The sequence below is a fragment of the Capra hircus genome, chromosome 6 (genome assembly GCF_001704415.2).
Source record: "Capra hircus breed San Clemente chromosome 6, ASM170441v1, whole genome shotgun sequence".
Taxonomy (NCBI): domain Eukaryota; kingdom Metazoa; phylum Chordata; class Mammalia; order Artiodactyla; family Bovidae; genus Capra; species Capra hircus.
Window position 1 is genome coordinate 65,509,400 of NC_030813.1, and position 21,483 is coordinate 65,530,882.

Consider the following 21,483-nt stretch of genomic DNA (forward strand, 5'->3'; position numbering starts at 1 on the left):
AAGAGCTGGAATAACTGGTGTAGTAGTTGTTTCTATTCAACAAAAAGTTCAACCTAATATGCTGATGCTGACAATGAAAGACCAGTAAGGTAAGGAAATATAACTGTGCAGATGATTTTAAGGATAAGGTAAGTTCTACAGTTTATTCTTTTCATGAAAGCATACTAAATAAAATAAAAGAATAAAATTAAAATTCATTCAAGAAATATTTAATTCCACACTTTCTATGTTCCAGGCACTGATATAGATGCTTGAGGACCAGATAACAAAACAGGTCGAAACCCCTACCTTCACTGGCCTGAATTCTAGCAAAAGAGACAAAATAAGCAATTAACATAATGATTAAAAATTATTTTGTGTATTAATAAATAATAAGAGCCAAATTTTAAAAGGGGGGAAAAAAACTGAAACTGAGTAAGAAGGATCAGAATTGCTAGAGGATGAACATGTTGTAGTATTTATTTTATTGGTCAGAGTAGGCCTCATTGAGAAGGTGAGATCAACGGATAACCAAGGCAAAGAAAATGGAGGAAAAGCTCCAAGGAATATGCTGGTGTCTTCATGGAACAGAAAAGATGCCAATGTGACTATAGTAGTCTTAGCGAAAAGGAGAACGGTGTGAGGAGAGGCCAAAATAGGAAGAGAGATCATGCAGGGCCTTGGAGGCCATCAAAAGACATTTGTGTATTATTTTGACTGAAGTAGAAACCATTGCAGGATTTTGAGCAGTTGAGTAATGTCTTTGGACCTACAGGTTAAAGAGGAACCATAGTTCTGTACAACTTAAATGTTTATAGTGCTATATGTAAATTATACCTAAATAAAACTGGAAGAAGAAAAAGATTAATCTGCCTGCATAAATCTGCCTGCAATGCAAGAGATCCAGGTTTGATCCCTAGGTCAGGAAGATCCCCTAGAGAAGGAAATGGCAACCTACTCCAGTATTCTTGCCTGGAAAATTCCATGGACAGAGAAGCCTGGAAGGCTACAGTCTATAGAGTCAAAAGAAGTCAGACATGACTGAGCATCTAACATTTCACTTTATAATTGATTATTAAATATCTTAAAATTTTATCATTCAATATATTGTATAACTTTCATCATATATGTAAGTCCCAAACAGATTTCTCTTTCCTATATACTCATTTACATTTCATTACTAAGGAAACATAATGATAATTGAGTTTAATTATCCAGATTATTCATCAATAGAGATGTTCAGTTTGAAATATTGACTCAAATCCATTCCCCCCTTATTATTAATTTCTGAGACATAATGAAACAAATAATTTCCCAGAATTTTTTATTTGAAATAACATATGGATGTTCAGGCTAATTTTGAACAGAGAGGAAACCACAATAATAACTGAAATTTACAACACTGTATTTACTAAGGTTTCCAAAGCCTTCCAGTTATTATGTATTAACTCTCTACTATAGGCCAGTCATGGCTAAATACTTTGCATATCTCATTATAATTAATATTCATCAAAAACCCTAATAATAATCATTGTAATCCCATTTTATGGACAACAGATGTGTCCCCAGAGAGATGAAGTACTGAAAGGTCACAGGACTGCTCAGTACCCCAGTTCAGAATTTACCTAAAATCTCCACAGTTTAAAGCTATGTTCTCTTCACCAAACCACACCACCTTCCTGCAGTATGATGCTCAACATATACCCTCAACATTCCCAACTCAAAGGTCAGCCAGATGTGAGTAATCCCATTTTACAGATGATTAACTGGTCACAGAAAAGTTAATCAAGCAATCAACGTTTATTTTATGGCTACCATATGCAAATCAATATTTAGTTCCTGAGAGTGAAGAGGATTTATGATATAATATCTTGCCTCAATAAGTTTACAATCTTGTTAAGGTAACAAGAGACACATAAAAAGATAATAAATAATCCAAGATAGCACATAATAAGTACCAAATGAGATACAGAGCCAATGACTGCTAAAGAAATTCAGCAGAGAGAAAATTGAATCTGGGTGTTTCAATTCAACCAAGAGTGCACTCAAAAGGACCCATGTTGAGGTGGTCATCACAGGAAAAGTTTAGTTCAGCAGAAAGGATGAGGAAGAATGATTCCTCAGAGGAATTATTCCCCAGAAAGAGTTAATATGATCAAACACCAAGGGTGGGTTAGTCGCTCAGTTGTGTCCAGCTCTCTGTAACCCCATGGACTGTAACCTGCCAGGTCCCTCTGTCCATGAAATTCTCCGGGCAAGAATATTGGAATGGGTTGCCATTTCCTTTTCCAGGGGATCTTCTTGACCCAGGGATGGAACCTCGGTCTCCTGCATAGCAGGTAGATGCTTTACCTTCTGAGCTACTAGGGAAGCCAGCCAAGGGAGAAGATGTGAATGGATTATCAAGAGAAAATGGATAGATGTGTTTGAAGTGCAGGATGCATGAGTGGCAAAGTAAAAATGAAGCCAGAGAAGTAAACTGTAAATATTTTGATTGTCAAAGTAGGAACCTATGGAAGGAGCAAAGGAATTGATAGTGTTTAAAATGATAGTACCTGGCATTTGCTTTGGTATACATTTTTATTTCTGTAATCCTTTCAACAAACCTATAATATAGAAGGTAAATATGTTATTGTAAACAGAAGGAGACATTACCTGGCCAAGGATGGTTTTGAGTGTGAAGATGGAGCAGGAATTCTAATCTAGATCAACGTGCGTGCAAGGACTATACTCCTTCCACTTCCCCTTCATCACTGTCTACAGAAAGCAATGGGGAGCCATAAAAGGCATTTGATCGAGAGGGGCTTCCCTGGTTGCTAGCTGGTAAAGAGTCCACCTGCAATGCAGGTGACCCTGGTTCAGTTCCTGAGTTGGGAAGATCCTCTGAAGAAGGGATAGGCTACCCACTCCAGTATTCTTGGGCTTCCCCAGTAGGTAGCTCAGACAGGTAAAGAATCCTCCTGCAATGCAGGATACCTGGGTTCAATCCCTGGGTTGGGAAGATCCCCTGAAGGAGAGCATAGCAACCCACTCCAGTCTTCTGGCCTGGAGAATCCCAATTGACAGAGGAGCCTGGAGGGCTATAGTCCATGGGGTCACAAAGAGTTGGGAGTAACTAAGTAGGCAAGACAGGAGGGTAATATATGAAAAGTATTGACTAACAGAAGACTAATGTGACTGAAATATTAGCACAATGTCAGAGAAGGACTGGGGAAAGAAGTCACCAGGCAAGAAGCTGACAAGCCACTTCGTCTACTGCATTAACCTACAGAATGAGTGACAAGGATTTATATTCAAATGCTGCTAATGGAAGTAAAAAGAATGGAAGAGGTATTTAAAAAGAAATATGAAGAGATAAATGGCAATACCCGTGTCCTTTAACAGGTAGTTTTTATGTTCCTACTATACGCTGATAGTATAAATATTTCTCCTAAAAACTCACAGACAAAATCCAAGATCTAGCTCAAATATTTTAAGTTTTTTTTGACAGCACATGATTTATTTAAAAACAATAAAATCCATACCTTGGAAAACATATCTGCCTTAGTGCAATCTACCTCTCAAACCACCATCATGAACTATGACAGCCTCATGCTAGGCACACATCTATTGTACGCGTTTGATATTAGCTCCTTGCTATATATATTAACATGGACAGTAATGCCTTATATTCATGGTCATTAGGCATGTCAGTTACTAAGGAAATACTTTTTTCTATTAGTTTTTACTTTTAATAGACTAAATGTATATTAAACAATTGAATTCTCTCTGAGAGACAGAACACACCATACTTTTGACGTTATTCCTTCCCAGTACTTCCCTCTTAAAATGCAAGGCACCACTCAGGATTCAAGTCCAAAACTAGTAGCAATTAAATGGCATATTACTTAAAACAACTTGAATCTTTTCCAACTATTCTGACTCCTGGGCAATGAAAATCATACAATTGCCAAATATGTATAGAATTAACCATCTTTTATATTTCCCAAAGACAATATCGACATGGACATCCAGGTATTTAGTCACTACACATCTCTTCAAGCAATTTAAAAAGGCAAAGTTGCCAACCAGGTAATAATCAGGCTAAGTATATAAATCTTTGGTCAGTAACAAGCATTCAGCTAATTTGTCTTAATTTTGAATTAGTTATTAAACTGAATATCCTAATCAGTATAACATACATTTGATAAATGTGCGCATTCATACATCTGCACACATATATGTGTGTATGTATATATACATGTACATATATGTACATATATACATATATATCATATTAGAACTGATGAGTAACAGTATTTTCACCCAGAATTCTTTTAGGAATTACACATCTACCCTATTTACACCTAATATCCTTAGTATCATCCAACTACGCTAAAGGATAATTAAAAATTAACATATTAGTCAAGCTTAATTTCCGTTACCTGCTTGGAAAAAATGAAACAGATTTGCTTTTCTGAGTTGAGAAAAAACATTTAAATTTGATTTCAAACTGTGCCCCAGGCCAATAACTTAGGTCTACAGCTAAAGTAGATCCAAAATATCTTTGAAAGTTTCAAGAATGCTAAACAGAAGCTGTACCTTAGAAAAGTCATATGCATGTGTAAAGAAATATCATCACAGAATCCTAATATTTGCTAAAATTCAACCCAGACACTCCTTTACATTTTTATGTTTCTCTTTTCTACACATCTATACCAATGTGAAAATAGGCATCTGCAAAATTCAGTGAAGGAAATCAAAGATACTGAGCAAGCGTATCTGTCCAATAATGTCACACTTTCATATACTATACTCTAAGTTTGAAAAACTTAGCTGTTATCAATAAACTAACTTAAAAACTATTCATGCACAAAGTCTGGGTTCTATATGACTTCAGGTATTCTGTAAAAGCTATGTTAAATACATTTTGTCTGTATAAAAGGAATCAGAGGCAGTTATTTCATATACCCTATTTTCTAATATCTGTGTTTTTTTAATACATAACAGTGGCATTCATGTATCAAATGTATTAAAATATAAATACTACCTTTAACTTTTAAAGGCATTACTTTGTGTTTAAGAAAAGGAAAACTATTTTTACCTCCCAGTCCTGGTCTAAGCCGATTATCGTAACCATCCAGAAGTCTGTCTAGAATTCTTGTAAAGATGGTAATGTTATTTTTAGCCTCATCTTCTTGGATGTTAGCCAGCACCAACCTAAACAGATAATTTTACAAGCTGATATATATACATATGTGTGTTTTCCAAGTGCCAACATGCTCTTCTTCCTTGATTTGAATTTTAAGGCTCCTTAAGCTATTCGTGCCACCCATTTACTCCTTTTTTTTTTCAGTTCTATAAATACCAGTGTGTCAATGAGGAAGGTAAACAGTCTGTTGTAAGTGGGTAATAAATACTAGATTATCAGAAGTCTGAAATCAAAATTATTTCAGATTCCTACCACTCAGCATACTGGTAGAACTATTCATTTCTTTCTAAAATCCATTCCCTAGGATACATTATGACTGGAGATGATCACATGCAGACAGTATTAGCAATGTTATTCTGCATTTAGAAAGGTACAAAAACCAAAGGGATTCCTGAAATAACTCTTCAGGGGTCTGAATATTAATTGGAAAATAAATCACCTCCTTGGAAGCACAAAAATTTCTCTATCTTCCTCAGAACTGTCTTTTCTTTTCATGTCTTTTTCTCTTTTAAAGCAAGATGATTTTCTAACTTTGGGTATACCTCCACCCAATGGCCAAGTGCAATATAGACATCAGGGAAACTCCGCTGGCTGTGTTCCAGGCTCCAGTGTAGCCAAGGAGGTGGAGGTGGGCTCTGAAAGGATCAGCAGAGCACACAAGAGCTGCAGATAGCCTTGGAGGAGCACCCCTCCGGCTGACTGGCATCTATGGAGAGCGAGCAACAGAGGTCACCCAGAGATTAACATGCCCAGCTACTTCGCGTGTGTCCACGCATGCGTGTGCGTGTGCGTCGTGTGTGTGTGTGTGTGTGAGTGATATAAATTTGCAGAAAGAATAAATGGTCTTAAAATATCACCAGAAGAGGGTTAGAAGCAGTGGTTTTCTCCATTATTTCTCCAACAGAAAGCCAGAGACCTGATTTTGTGACATCCAGCAATTTGGTGCAGTAGCAACTGGATGTATAAAACAGAATGTCCCTTTTCACTGCCATTTTTTTCCCTCAGAATGATTCAGAGATTTAAATTACTGGTCCAAAAAAAGAATCATTTATATAATAGAATAAAATACTGGCATGAGTATTACTGGTCAAATATAGAACAGAAAATTAGTAGAAGAAAAATATGGTTAAGTTCTGAGGATTTCCAGTGATTATTAACTGACCACGGTTTGTTCACTCCTTTAAAATCAAAGAATATATGTAATTGCATTCTGATCAAGGTGCATTGTCCAAAATATCTTTGACAGAATTCATTTGCATTTAAATGATTGTACAACTAGTAGCTAAAAATAGTCTAAATACATGAACAAATTCGTAGCCAACTTCAAACAAATATTCTCTTCAGAGAAAATATCAAAATTGTGGTATAAAGAAACATTTTTAAATTATGTAAGCAAATTATTTCATACATTGAGCCTCAAAAGTTTCTATATTGCCTTAAACTAATCTTAATTAAAACTAGTCACTAAAATAATCATAAAGTTCCTCTTAGGGATTTTCACTGGAATGTGTTTTTTAATTAATGTCACATTTTCTTTCTAAAGTCAATATTAAGATATTAAATGAGGAGCTATTTTACAAATAAAAATACACCTTCATAAAGAAATTTCTTCTCAAGTCTAAAAAAATTTTCATTCTTTAACAATTACTGAGACAGGAAAATTAAAATTTAAAAGGGAAATAAAAGTATTATAAAATCATAAATACTAATTTTTTAAGGAATTGTTACATAGACATTCATAAGAATCTTAGATTTTATTAACTACTCTGGTATGTTGAAAACCATATCCTAAATTTAGGCACTAAATAGAAGATGCCCACTGATGATAAAAATCAGAAAAGACAGCAATTAAGATGAAGTTGTTGAAAACAACAGAAATTAAAATTTATATTTGTAGAATATAGGCAAAACAGAATTTGTTACATTTTCAAAGTAATACTGTTTATGGCAGAACCATCTCAGAAATAAAAGATTTCTAAATCAGTAACAGAAAAGTTATTAATAAATCAAGGTTTTGTTTTATTGTTTGTGATTGTGAAGTTGTATACTACCTCCACCTAGAGGTTTCAGATTCACACATCATTTAGTTTTCTATGTTGACTAAAAGATCCGGGACCATTTAAGCAAAAAAGGAAAAGAGAGAAAGAAAAAGATTAAGTTACCACAAATCATTTAGGTTGTGCTTTTCTGTTTGGCTTAAAGGAAAATTGATGGCCTCTTTATTGAATTGTGGTGTTATTACTATCACATATAACAATCACTTCAATTATTCGCAAAAATATGCCATCCAAAGAGTATTCTTTTCTTCTGTGATTTTTTTTTTAAAGAAAATGTTGTATTCACTTTTGTATTTTATCGCTGCAAACAAGAAGCAGCAAACTTTTAATAGTCTTTGCCACTTTGCAGTTCCGTTTCCTGGTACTACATTTTTCATTAGAAATGGTCCTTCAAAATACTTCAGCTCCTCATAAGCCACCTCTGTCTGCATTGATGGCATTCAGGAAACACACCTTTACCCTGAATTTAAAATGGCAAAACAGTAAATAACTGTCTCACCTGGCTGGGTCCCACGCCAAGAAAACAAAAAGCAGCAACTGCATATTGGAGCTGTTCAGTTTCGTCTTCATCGCCACTCTTTGTTTAATCATGGAAGAAAAACAAAATACACTTAAAATTACATTCAGTCATACCATCCAAATAGCCCAAAAGAATGTCATTTCATCTGGGAACTGGAGTTAAAGCAATAGAGATGATTCCAGTGGAGTGTGTATGGGATGTGATGATGATTGAAGGACGTTTGTTTGTTTTTCCCCCCTTTCTTTTTTTCTCTTGACAGAAAGATGACCAAACAATCAGACTTTGCTCTGCCAGGAACTTCCCCCAGCCCCATCGTCAGCAAACGCTGTTTTGTGGTCACACACGTAAAAAGAATACACGGGACCCCGCACTGACATACGAGCTAGAGAGAATAATGGGTAGGAGAGGCGAGCGTAACGGGGGAGGAGAGACGGGTACTTCCTGCCACAGGCCCCCAACCAAGACCACCCCCGCATTCACCACGAGAAAAGCAAGGGACAGCCAGCCCACTTTTTTCGATTATTATTCTTTCATTACAGTGAACCGCAGTTCTCACGACTTCACTACTTGACTCCCTTTCAAATAAAAATCGAATAAAAACACCTCCCTCCCTGCCCATTCACGGTTGTCCAAGACCACATCTTGGAGGCAGCCGGGTTCGGATTAACTGCTGCGAAACGACGCGTTTGACAGCTGCTCCGGAGCCGAGGACCACAGCCGAGCCGGAGCGTGAGGCTCCGAGATCCAACCGAGGCAGGCGGGCAGCGGCGATCACGGTGTGCAAAGTTGAAGACTATAAAAGAGCCAGGCTAACGAGCCGGGAGGCTCGGATCTTATTAGAGTTGCAAATAGGCTTCTCGTGAGGAGTATCGACATTATTTTTTAAATATGCTGGGGCGGAGGGGGCGACCTGAACCTCTTCGGTTTCCAGGGAACATCGGAGAGTGGAGGGAGGGGAGATGAGCCAGGCACGGGAAGCCAAAGGTAAACGGGGAGGCAAAGATCCCTACTGGGACCCGCGTGTGCGACCTTACCTGAAATGGCAAGCAGAACTGGTGTTTTCCTCCCTTTGCCCTGATCTTGAAGAGATAGGAAACTTGAGAGAGAGACTGACTGCAGCAACCCGGCGAGCCGGGAGCGATGGGCTGGTGGAAGCAGGAGAGCGCGAGGTGCGGCGGCGGCGGCGCGAGGAGTAGAAGGAGGCGAAGGCGTCGGTAGTGGCGGTGATGGGCGGAGGAGAAGGAAGAGGAGGAGGGGGAAGCGTTGGCAGGGGCGGGCGGGGTAGGGGGAGACGCTAGCAGAGGCGCGGTGCGCGCAGGCAGCGGCGGGCACGAGCCCCACGCCTAGAGGAGGAGGAGCCAGGCCCCGGAGGAGGGCTAACGAGTTTCCCGGGAAAGCAGGGACCCCCGCCCCCCACCCTCTCCCAGATAGCGGGGAGCCGCGGCTGCCCGCCGGGCACCTGCCGCGGCACAGCCCCAGGCGGCGGCTAGCGCCCGGGTGCGCCCGGAGCACCGCTCCCCGCGCCCACGCCGCGCTGGAGTAGCGGAGCCCACGCGCCGCCCAGCACTGCGCCCCGCGGCCGCCCGCCGGGGCTCCCTGGAGGCCCCGAGGTTCCGGGGGCGGATGCCGGCGGGTATTGGTACGGCGTCAGGGTCCCCGTGTGTCTGGACTGGCCCTAGATCCCCGCGGCCTCGCCCTGCCGCCCGCCCCACAACGTGCCCTGGCTCTGGAGCGACGCGTCTGTCTAGGAGAGGGCGGGCTCCCGCTGGAGGGCGAGGGGGCTCTTCACGCCTGGACTTGGCCATCAGCGCATCCACGCCGGACCAAGTTCAAGGCAGGTTGCTTGGAATCAGACAGCAGGAAGTTTCTTTGATTTCCCGAGCCCCCTTGATGTACCACTCATTCCTTCACACTCCTGCCATCAGGACCAATTTCCCTTCAAATCTCTGAGGGCTGGAGATTTCCCTGGAGCTGGTCTGTCAAGTCCATTTACCCGTTATTGAGAAACTCGCTCACTCTCAGCGGTTCTTTTACCCCAATATCTTCTCACAATCGTCCTCCCCGCCTGGTGATCAAGCTCAATCAACAACTCTAAAAGAAGTTTACGTCCTTCCCACCCCACCCACCTCCACCCCCAGCAAAAAAAAATTAAAAAATAAGAGAGAGAGAGAGAGACCAGCGACCTGCTGTGGTTTTGCTACTTCTGTAAATTCTTTCTGCAGTGGGGGAAAGGGGACGGGTTTTAAGGTTTTCACACCCTTTAAGGTCCTGCTGGCTAGAGACCTGCTGTAATTTCAGTCCCATCGTATGGTTTCAGCACTGTGTGAGCCTCATTTCCTTTTACCTTACAGTATCTGAGGCTATCGAATTCAAAGGTGCAACTTGAACAACAAAAGAGACATGTTCCTCTTTGTACTGCACGTCAAGACAGAATATTATATACACCCTACTAAGGCAAAGCAGAGAGAGTGTTCGTCTTTTCGTGAAGTTTTTATAAATGTTAGACATTTTAAAAGGAAAAAAAATATGTTGATATGTTGTTATGTTGATAAATATGTTGATATGTTTCTGTCCTTTTGCATTCAGAGTCGGTATATGCCAAACACTTCAATAGTTAGTTATGAACCCAAAATTCAAGTGGATTTCCTAGATGGTGTGGTTTTCCTAACAACAGGCACTTCTACAGAAAATCTTAGCTTTGCTTTGAAGATTATGTGAGGAGAGTAAAACCTTTACATTGTAAATATTTCAAGCTGTTCTTTTTAACCTATTAATCACCACTTTCTGAATGACCATTTTAATAAGCTACAGCCTAAACAAACATTTGCTCTAGTTAGCTGCCTCTGTGAAGAATGGAACACCACCCAGCTTTCTGCCCATCATTAATATTCCCTTCCTGACTTGCTCATTGTAGAGTCTAATTGAAATTCACAAAGATAAAACGCATGCCATTTAAAACCTTGCAACTAGGTAATCTAAACATCTACTTGATCTGAACACTTCATTTCTTACTGTATTTTCCTATTTTTCATTTCTATGAGTCAGTCTTCATTAAAATCTATCACTTTGCCATTAATATTACTACTAAATTGTTTATATTTTAATAACTGAAGTTGAACAGCCCATGGTTTCTTTCCAACTTTAACTGATTGCTGCACTACAAAATTTCTCTTTCATGGACATAGAATTTCTATAAATATCTTCATAAGTTATTTTCCTACTTACCACTATAGTCTTTTCCTTGAATGCTAATGATGAATTATGGATTTTAACATTGTTTTAACTCAAAATTTGTGTTTATTGAAATTTGTTCTAAAAAAAAAACCTTTACCAAATATCCTTAGTAAATTTGTAATCTCATTGCCATAAATACCCATTAATGTGGAAGTTCACAGAGTTCAAGCTGTTTAGGATAATTTTCACCATTTGCTTTAAAAAGAAAAAAATAAAAAACACTATGCTAGATCAGTCAATAGAATTGGATTTACACTTACTTGAGAGAGACTCAGGAAAAGCTAGATTCAAAAAATTCATTATAAAACCATGATTTTTAGTTCTTCCCCACAAAATGCTTTGCAATTTTATTGAAGCTGAATAGCTATGATTGAAAGGAACTGAAAATCAGAAAAGCTGATTGCAGGCAGCAGACCTCTACTTTTATTGTTATATCTACATTGATATTTCACGGTATTACTATTTCAGCCAAATTTCTTCTAGGATTGTCCAGCTTCCACAAATATCTGACAAACCCAGCCTGTTAGCTTTCTTTCCTCTCTGTGATGGAGTGAAGTGCATTGCCCATGATTCAAGAGGCAGCCTGGATAGGTCATGACTAAGCTCTTCCTGCCCACTCCTTGAGGAGCAGGTCCTAAAGACAACCAGCCTTGCAGAAGTGTCAACTGATTGGTAGCCAGTAAATCCATCCCTGCCCAGGCTAAGGCTGTGCCAGACCTTCTGTTTGAATGTGTTTGAATTACTCTCCCACCAAATGGATTTAGGGGGTCACTTCTTATAGAGTTCCCATCCCTAAGAATCCAATCCCTAAGGAGATTTCCACAGAAAAAAGAAAATGAATAATTGGGAGATCATGGTGTCTGAATTTGTTTCCTGATATCTCACAATATTGTACAGTTTTAAAATTCATTTAAAATTTAAAATTCACAAAACTGTTCATGTTTTTTAGCAGATATTTTGTAGAGCTTCCTTTTTTAGGACTCAGCTATATTGAGACTTGGCACTACTGCTCCAGGGAACTACTACTCCATAATCTATATATAGGGGACATCATGAATATTTAAATTCTATACCATAATGTGTGTGTGTATGTATATATATATGTATACATAATACATGTGCATATATATGATGCATACATATATGCATACAAATATACAGATATCTATCTGTAGAAAGACAGATACCTGAATTAATAAAATAAGCATAAGGATTTTAATGAGAATAGCATTTATGTAATACATTTCCACAAAATGCTTTCAGTCTCACGACCACATGATTTGATCTTAGTGATTTTTACATACTTTGAAGAGAAGGACCAGAAGTACTTCAACAAGAATAGCATCTCACCATATTTACAAATTTTAAGATATCAGCATGTATTTCATATAATAAATTTATATACATTTACATTCTTATGTGAGTCATTCATTCAAATGAGAATATGTATTTGTGAAAGTTGGGAACTAAAGCATAGATTATCCTGTTTTCACAGGATAATCATAGAATTAAATACTATTCTGTACTTTTCCCCAGAATACTTTACTATTGATTTCAGAGTGTGCTGTCTGTTCTCACATATTCACCACATTATCATTCAAAAAAAAAAAAAAAGATTCAAATACTCATTTGGTAATTCTCAAGTGAAAATTATGTCTTGGTCAAGCTCCATTTTCCCTGTAAGTTGAATTTATATAGATGGTTTTAACATGTCCACTAGACTCCAAGAATTTGCAAGAAGAGACAGCTGGAAAGTGGGAGTAACTAGCCTTCTAAACAAATAATTCCAAGACTACTCTGTTACATTAATGTATCTAGGTCACATTTCATTAGAGCTAAATATATCACATATACTAGCTAAGATAAACTAAGCACATTACCTTCTTCAAAGAAAGTAATTCCATGTTTATTAAATAATTTTACAAATTTTCTTCCAACTTGCAAATCAAACATATCAGGCATTCAAGATATCCTAGTGATTTCTATGATTTTAAAATCTAACTACTGACATCAGACACATATGCAGAGTAATTTGCAAGGAAGTTCTTTTGCTATCTCTTTGTAAAATTATAGATAGAATTAACTTTCACGGTATTCAACTGCTTCCTAAAACAAAGGAAATGTTCCAGTAATGCAAGCCAAAAACTCCCTCATTGGAAAATATACTGGGCAGTTCACTGAAGGATAAACTGCTACATGATTTCCAGCTTTTGCCTGGGAGGCATGTTCCCTAAATAATAATCATTGTAATGAAAATAAAAGTAAACCTATAATGTCTTCATTAATACAAAAGCTTAGATCCTATTATAAATACTTTGCATGTATTTACTTAATTAATCTTCATAAGTATTATTCCCCCTTCACTGATGCAAAGCTTGTGGCACAGAAAAAGTAAGCTAGCTCAGAGTATTCCAGGAGGCAAGCCAGGAGTAGAGCCCAAGGAATATGTTTCCAGAGTCTCCATGCTTAATTATTACACTGTATTACCTCTACATTGGTCTTTAACAGCCAAAGTTTGAGTTTCTTTTATGTAGTTTCACCACTGAAACTTTGAACAAAATACTTAACTGTTGATATGCTGGTGTCTTCTTAGTAGTGTAAATCTGTTAATAACAGCCATATATTTATTTAGCAAGTTTTACTGAGTGTCTGCTATGTACAAGACCCCATTAGGAACCACTCAGGATATAAGGATGATTAAAGCATGGTCCCTACCCTCTGGGGTGCTTTACATCAAATTGAAAAGTCCTGAAATAATGTATGCTGTTGCCAGTAAACAAATTAACGACCAAAGCCTACACATGTACTCTAAAAACTTAATGTTTCTAGAATAATACTACTTTTACTATGTAGGGGCTTCCCTGATAACTCGGTAAAGAATCCACCTGCAATGCAGGAAACGCCGGTTCAAATCCTGGGTTGGGAAAGATCCTCTGGCTACCCTCTCCAGTATTCTTAGGCTTCCTCTGTGGCTCAGCTGGTAAAGAATGTGCCTGCAATGTGGGAGACTGAGGTTCAGTCCCTGGGTTGAGAAGATTCCCTGGAGAGGGAAAGGCTATCCACTCCAGTATTCTGGCCTGGAGAATTCCATGGACTTTATAGTCCATAGGACCGCAAAGACTGGGACACAGCTGAGAGACTTTCACTTTCACTTTACTGTGTAGTAACAGACAACATAAGAAAAAAAATGCAACATGGGGACTATTTCCTTTAATAGTTTACAAATAGGTTCTTATTATTAAGAATATGATTAAGTACCTTTCATGAAACAAAACAAGCCACTTAAGAAGCCCCGAGGACCAAGTTTAAATCCAGAATTTAAAAATCTATTTTATATGAATATAACACCTCATCAGACAAAACCATGCACAAGAAACCAGTAACAATAACAATATCAGTAGATAAAGGAGTCCAGGACCTAGTTTGCATACATTTCAGGTAGGATAAGATTGGTCTCAACAAAGGATTATTTCAATATCATTATTTTAGCATCAAAGCTCTTTGATTATGAGAGGAAGAGAGGATATACATATCATGAAGAAATAAGTGTAATACAATCAGGCTATGAGTATTTCATGGTCAGTCAGAGAGACTTGAAAGAGAAAATAGAAGCCAGTTATTTCTAAGAAAAAGTGAATAATACCATGGCAAATTAAATATGAATATCATAATTTTGAATAGTAATATTTAGACCATTTCTCCTTTCTAGAGATCTCTTTTATTTGCCAGAGCAGCTTGCTCATAGATGCCCCATAAATAATTGCTTAGTTTTTTGTAGAGTTAAGCACTTTGGAACACAAATTGGGAGCCTTGGTTCCAGAGTTTAAAATGCCATGAACTTCAGTAGTCATAGTACACGGGTAACTCTCCAAGTTCTCGCCATCTCTCACAGCTCACTGCACATCACTGTGTCCACTATACAACACCTTGTCTTTTCATAAGGTCTCTCCTCTGATGTTCTCTATCTGACCACCAGCCTCCTACCAAAATCCTGAAAACTGGGATTCATTCTCAATTCTTTTTTCTCAACTCTCCTCCCACACACAAGCATTTACTGTTGATGAGAAAATACCTCCCATCTATCCCCATCATCTGATCCACTCTACCCCTTACCAGTCCCACCACCTGAGCTCTGTACTTTACAAGTGCAGTGCCAATACAGTTGCCATTTACAACTGCAGTTCCAATATACAGTAGCCAACTAACCACTTTCTCAGCCTCCAATCTCAGTTTTCCACAGTTTGTTTTCCATAGGCCAAGGAAAGGCCTTCTAAAACCAATTTGATAGTGTCTCTCAATCACTTAAAATCCTTTGTTGATAGCTTATAAGGTGCAAACTCTTTTGTGCATCACATCTGATCCTTCTGACCCTTGTTCATGTCTCCAGCTTCAACTATGGTCTTTCCACAAACGTCTTGTCACACACATGTACATGAGCACAAGTGCACACACATGCACACACATCCATAATTAACACTCGTTTTTCACCATCATCCCGTTCTCTATGCTCCCTTCAAAGGAAAATGCTTCAATTTCTCTCAACAGCCAGTAGTTTAATGTCTTTATGTTTTGGTTGTTATGGCCCACTCTCTACCTGGTGAGAACTTCATGAAAACTATTTCTGAAAACTGAAAACTATTTCCTACCTGTCCAGATACAATTATTCAAACCATCCTTCTGCGGCTCTGCTGAACTTAACATGGGCATTTTACACGAAACCTGGAATATCTCATTGGATTTATTTATTAACTTTTCTGTCTCATGCCTGTGAGCGTCATCTTTAACCAAGCATATATAATCTTTCAGAAAGTTCTTGAGGAATAAATGAGAGAATGAATCAGAGAATGAATGAACAATGTAATGAATAAGTGAGAAGATACATGAGCATCTGTGCCTTCGTAAGTATATGACAGACGCAGTACTTTTTCAGAGGAAATAAGATGCAAGAGAGTAGTGGCTAAGTGCCTGAGACTCTGGTGTTCAGCACTTAGGTTCAAATCCTACTTCTACTACTTAATCACTGTACAATCGTGGATAAACTTCTTAGGCTAACTGTGCTTTAGTTTTCTTACCTGTAGAATAAAGGTAATTGTAGAACCAACTCCATAGGGTCTGTGTGAGTGTTCTGAGTCAATACATGGGCACAAAAGACCTGGATCACTGACAACGCTGTGCAGTGTTTGCTGATATCACTCGTGTATTTGAAAGCCCTTTTAGTTCACTGCCTCAGTGTTTAGTAGGTGAGATGTACTGACACTCTTCACCATTGAGTTACTAAATATTTTTATTCTTAGCTTTCCCCTGTTTGTTTCCATCCACTCTTTCTCACTATCATTCAGGTTCCCACCTTCACAGAAGATTCAATGAGAGCCCTTCTCATATACCCACATTCTCTTACCTCACCCTATTTTTGTTCTCACAAATACATGGTTTCCCTCATTTTCTCTCTTTTTCTTTTTTTTTTTTCCGTCCTCCTTTTAGTATACCATGCCCTCCTTTTTATTCCAGCTCAGCCTGCATTTCCATCTTTTGTTAGTTCCCTAATGTCCCCTTTTCCTCCCTCTTTCTTGATGTTTATATATAGCATAAGTCTGCTTTTGTGCACACACTTGTCTTAGCATATGGAGAAGGTGTGTTTATAAGAGTACATATAGGCAAGGAAGGGCTATTTCATCCAATGGAAATGTGAGTGTCTCTGCTACAAATGTATAGGCAACTCCTTCTGTGTTTCTGTGTGTAGATCTCTATAAACCACACTATTAAATCCACTCAAGTGTATTGTGTGAGTCATTATAGGAACTGAATACAAAAGTCAAGTGACATTCTTTTTTGAATGGGCTACTGATTTTCCTGCAATAAAAAATTGCCACATGTTGGATCTTTTGTTTAAAAGAGACCCATATGTGTAACATTCAGACAGCCAGAGACACTAATCAATACAGAAGCTTCCGGCCACCCTGCCAGTCAGACCCTGGATTAAAACATGGTTACAAGTTTCTATTCTGTTTTTGTGACTTACAGATCTCTAATATTATTATGCTACTCAGCTGGAAGAGAAAAATGAGAGACCTTTTTGAATTAGAAGTTAGGAGTTAGCAATTTATCCTTACATTTTCAGAGGAGCTATTTTAAAAGAGGGTTATGGCAGACATTAGTGCTGGCCAGAAAATAGTGCCAGTTTTCAGCGTCGATGTAGGAACAGACTGAATGTCCTTATTCTCTTTGAAATTAGACATGACAATGGAACTTTCTCTGACCAAAGAAAGTTGAGCAAAAGAAACATGGGCAGTTTTCAGATGGAGGCTGGGTGAACCTGTGTTCATTCATCCTCCATTATCTGGTTGTTGCCAGTGGTGTTCCAAATGGTAACTCAGTGGGTCCTTAATGGGGGCAACAAAGACCAGAGCTCCTAGCTGACATACAGAGCAAACTAGAAATAAATATTTGTTTTAAGACTCTAAAAATTGTTATGGTGTTTAACCACAGAATAACTTGGCATCTCTTGATCAATGAAGGATGAAGAGAAAAGGGCATTATATTGTATTTTCTTTTCAATATAGAATATTGAATGACAAAATATTTTCTGTCAGGGATACTTTCTTAAATGCTTGAAATCAATGATTATTAATTCAAAATTAATTAATTTGAATTAATAATTGCTGAGCCAAAGTCTGAACCAATGGATTTCTTTGGTTTGGGGTCATATTTGTTCTTTCCATCTTTTAACTGTTCTTTGCTTGCTTGCTTTCTTCACCTAAACACTCAGATGGGGTGAAACGAAGTCTGAAGTGGTTCTTAACAAATAGTTCCTCTGAAACTCCGCTTTGTCCTGCCCCAGAGCAGCACGGACGCAGGAGTGCTGTTGATGGGAATGGAATGTGGTGTTCAGCAGAAGCTGAACTCAGTGTGTTTCAGTAAAAGCTCTGATGAACAAAATGTTTGTCAGGTACCAGAAATGGGATGGAAAAATGACAAAAAGAGAAGGGGTTAGAAAAAGAGGCTGACTAGGACGGTGACTGGGATAACAGCAGTTAGGTGTTAACGTGAATGAGAAGAGGTGGATAAAAACACTGGTTCTGATGAAGAATTCGTGTTAGGAATCTAGTTCTGTGTATCTACTACATTAAAAAAAAAAAAAGAAAAGAAAAGAAAGAAATTGACTCTGGCCTGAATAGAGTGAGACAATTTGAAAGCCATTTCCAGAGATTTCCAAAAAGGAAAGACAAGTTAGTCACTGATCTTAATACAAATTCTTTTGTTGTCATTGTAGAATTCACTGGAGCAAACATTTCTAGGTTCAAATTGCTTTTAGCTACTCAATCAACATCATTCAAGTACAAACCACTGCAACAATTTAACATGCAAATCATATGAAGAAAAATAAACTCATCTTGAATAAGTTCCTGAGGGACCAGAAGCTATGATTTGTCTCTCTTTTTATCCCTCACTGTGCTTCTCATACTGTAAATGCATGATAAGTGTTAGTAGAGGAATATAAGGCTCTGTTAAGGAGTTCATGTATGTTGTTCACTGAAGCTCATCTCTTCTCCCTTCATCCATTTTTGAGCCTCACCAGCCTGGTCTCCATGCAGTGGTCTGAATAATCTGTCCAAAATCTGGATCTGGTCATGTCACGGCCTCACTTAAAATCCTTCACATATTTCCTATGAAAGTGAAAGTGTCATTCACTCAGTCATGCCCAACTTTTTGAACCCCATGGACTGTAGCCCACCAGGTGCCTCTGTTGCATGGAATTCTCCAGGCAAGAATGCTGGAATGGGTTGTCATGTCCTTCTCCAGGGGATCTTCCCAAGCCAGAGACTGAATCTCTGTCTCCTGCTTTGCAAGCTGATTCTTTGCCATCTGAGCCACTGGGATAATAACATATATATCATAAGGTCAAGACCAAAATCCTTATTGTGGCCAAAGGTACTTCTAGACGTCTTGACACCTGCCTGGTCTTGAACCATTGCTTCCTCTGCTTCATCAACTTCAGCCTTCTTCAATTCTGAGAAGGTACCAGGCTCCCTACTGCCATTTTTCTTCCTGCCATTGGTCATTGTGACAGATAATTCCTCTGCTGAAAAGTTCTTACCCCTCCACCCACTTGATTTGTACCAATTCATCCTCCATTAAAAAAAAAAAATAGGAAGGACTTCCCCAAGAAGCTTTCTCTGACATAGCCTCCCCATTTCTCCCTGTTAGGTTCCTTAGCTATATGTGCTTTCTCTTAGAGAATTTGTCTTTGATATCATTATGTGTAATTATTTGGTTAAAATCTATCAACCAACCATGCTGTGGGTTCCATGAGTTCAGAGACCGTGATTATTTTCACTTGGTATTGTACCTGCTGCAATTAGTTTACTGCTTGATGGAGACAGTTGTTGCAGCAAATAAAGGGATAAACACGTGTGTAACAAACACAGGATTGAATACACACTGTTGTTTTCAAAATCAGCATCTCATACCCATAAATATAAATCTGTGGTTTAGTAACTTGGATTGTTGCCACATTCACAAAGAGTCTGCGGAAAATGAATAGTGCAGCATCATGTCACTGCCTCTCTGCATTTATGAAAAACAAGAAGAGGGAACACTTGGTGTTGAGACTGAGCAGGGAATGGGGATGGCTGAGGGAGATAATTCAATCAAGGTACACCAGAAAAACGAAATGATAAGAAAGATAACCATGTATTGGTTCAAAATAAGGCAAGCTGTTTCTGTTCATCCAGCAGCATTTGGTAGTGGTGGAAGCCATTGCACTCCTGATGTCAAAGGATAGGACCATATGTAGGATACCTAGGATCTAGTCTTCTAGGATTCATCATCCCACCTTATCTTACCTTAGTATCGTCTGCCCAGAATGGGGTGATTTATCCTTATTTAGCTTAAATGCAGGACTAATTAGCAGCCCCATATGAACCATCTGGATGTGGGATCTATAAGTATTCTAAAAAATTTTGCCACAAAGTCGTTGCAGTGGATGGATAATAAGATGCCTTTCATTTCTTATATATTCATATCATGAAAATTCTCATTATCTGCTAATAGACTAATTTCCCTAGGAATTGTGTTACAAATGGAAACTTTCTTTTTGTATACTAAATCTCAAGCTCTTAAATCAAATGAACTGTTTATTTATCTGTTCCATATCCCTAGAAATTCAAGTGTATGCTCAAAGAAGTGCATTTTACATAATAAAAATATAAAATGAAATTAATATTGCACGTTTTATACACATATGTTTATAGCATGATCTGAACTAATCAGTTTGGAGAAGGGAATGACAACCCACTCCAGTATTCTTGCCTGGAGAATCCATGAATAGAGGAGCCTAGCAGGCTACAGTCCATGCGGTCGCAAAGAGTCGGACACAACTGACGCAACTTAGCATGAACTAATCAGTTAAGACTCAAGAATCAGTAAATTAATTAGCTGCTGCAGAAATCTGGCCTGCCACCCGTTTTCATATATAAAAGTTTACTGGGTCATAGCCATGCCCATTTGTTTAGGTATTGTCTAAGAGCTGCTTTTGTGCTACTGTGCAGATGGAATAGCTGCAGCAGAGTCTATGTGGCCCACAAAACTTAAAAGAATTCTATCTCACCCTTTATGAGAAACCATTTTCCAATATCTGAATTAAACTCAAAGAGTTACACTTATGATCTGAGCAGCATTTTAGAAAAATTGAGCCCTATAACAGGATGCCTCTTAGATGCCTGTGTCCTAAGTCACTTCAGTCATGTCCAATTCTTTGCAACCCTATGGACTGTAGCTTGATAGGCTGTTTTGTCCATGGGATTCTCCAGGCAAGAATACTGGAGTGGGTTGGCATGCCCTCCTCCAAGGGATCTTCCCAACCCAGAGACTGAACCCATGTCTCTTGTGACTCCTGCGTTGCAGGCAGCTTCTTTACTGCAGAGCCATGGGTAACACCCCCTATGGCTTTTACATCCCTTCCTTAAACAATTTCTATTTGGGAAGTACTTTTCTACCTCCTACAGGAATATGGTTCAATTAGCATCAAAAAAATGCCTTGGTGAATTGAACAGTTATACTTTTTTCAAAAGAAGAATTGAAAGATACTTTTATATACAATTTGTAGAATAGAAAGCACTACCCTAGATCCTATTTAAAATTAAAGTCAGAAAAAAATAAGGTGAACACCCTCAAGGATACCCTTAAGAAACTTGAAAGAACATGAGAGCTGCACTGAAGACCTAAAATAAGAGGTCTGGTGTGCAGCCTCCATTTAAGTGAGTGCCCTTCCCCTGCGCTCCTTTATGTCCGCTTCTTGCATTATCACACTATATCACAAAAATTTGTTCACCTGTCTCCCCAAGTGGAATGTGAATTCCCTGAGGATTGGAGTTAATGATTTATTTCTGTGCCCCATTCTGTGTAGCACAGTAATGAGTTCTCTGTAAAAATTTGTGGAAAGCACGGATAAAATGACTTATGGTTAAATGGCTATGTCAAATAAACACTGCTATTCTGCATGA

General features: G+C 38.4%; 1 protein-coding gene across 1 annotated transcript in view; it reads right to left on the bottom strand.

Moving 5' to 3' along the window:
• Positions 1-9,012, bottom strand: part of GABRA2 (gamma-aminobutyric acid type A receptor alpha2 subunit) — a 175,961-nt gene extending 166,949 nt beyond the window's left edge. Inside the window, exons 1-3 of the mRNA XM_005681573.3 lie at positions 8,782-9,012; positions 7,727-7,804; positions 5,063-5,178 (exon numbers count right to left, since the gene is read on the bottom strand). Coding sequence (XP_005681630.1) covers positions 5,063-5,178; positions 7,727-7,797 — 187 coding nt within the window. The 5' untranslated portion in view covers positions 7,798-7,804; positions 8,782-9,012. The remainder of the gene's footprint in view (positions 1-5,062; positions 5,179-7,726; positions 7,805-8,781) is intronic.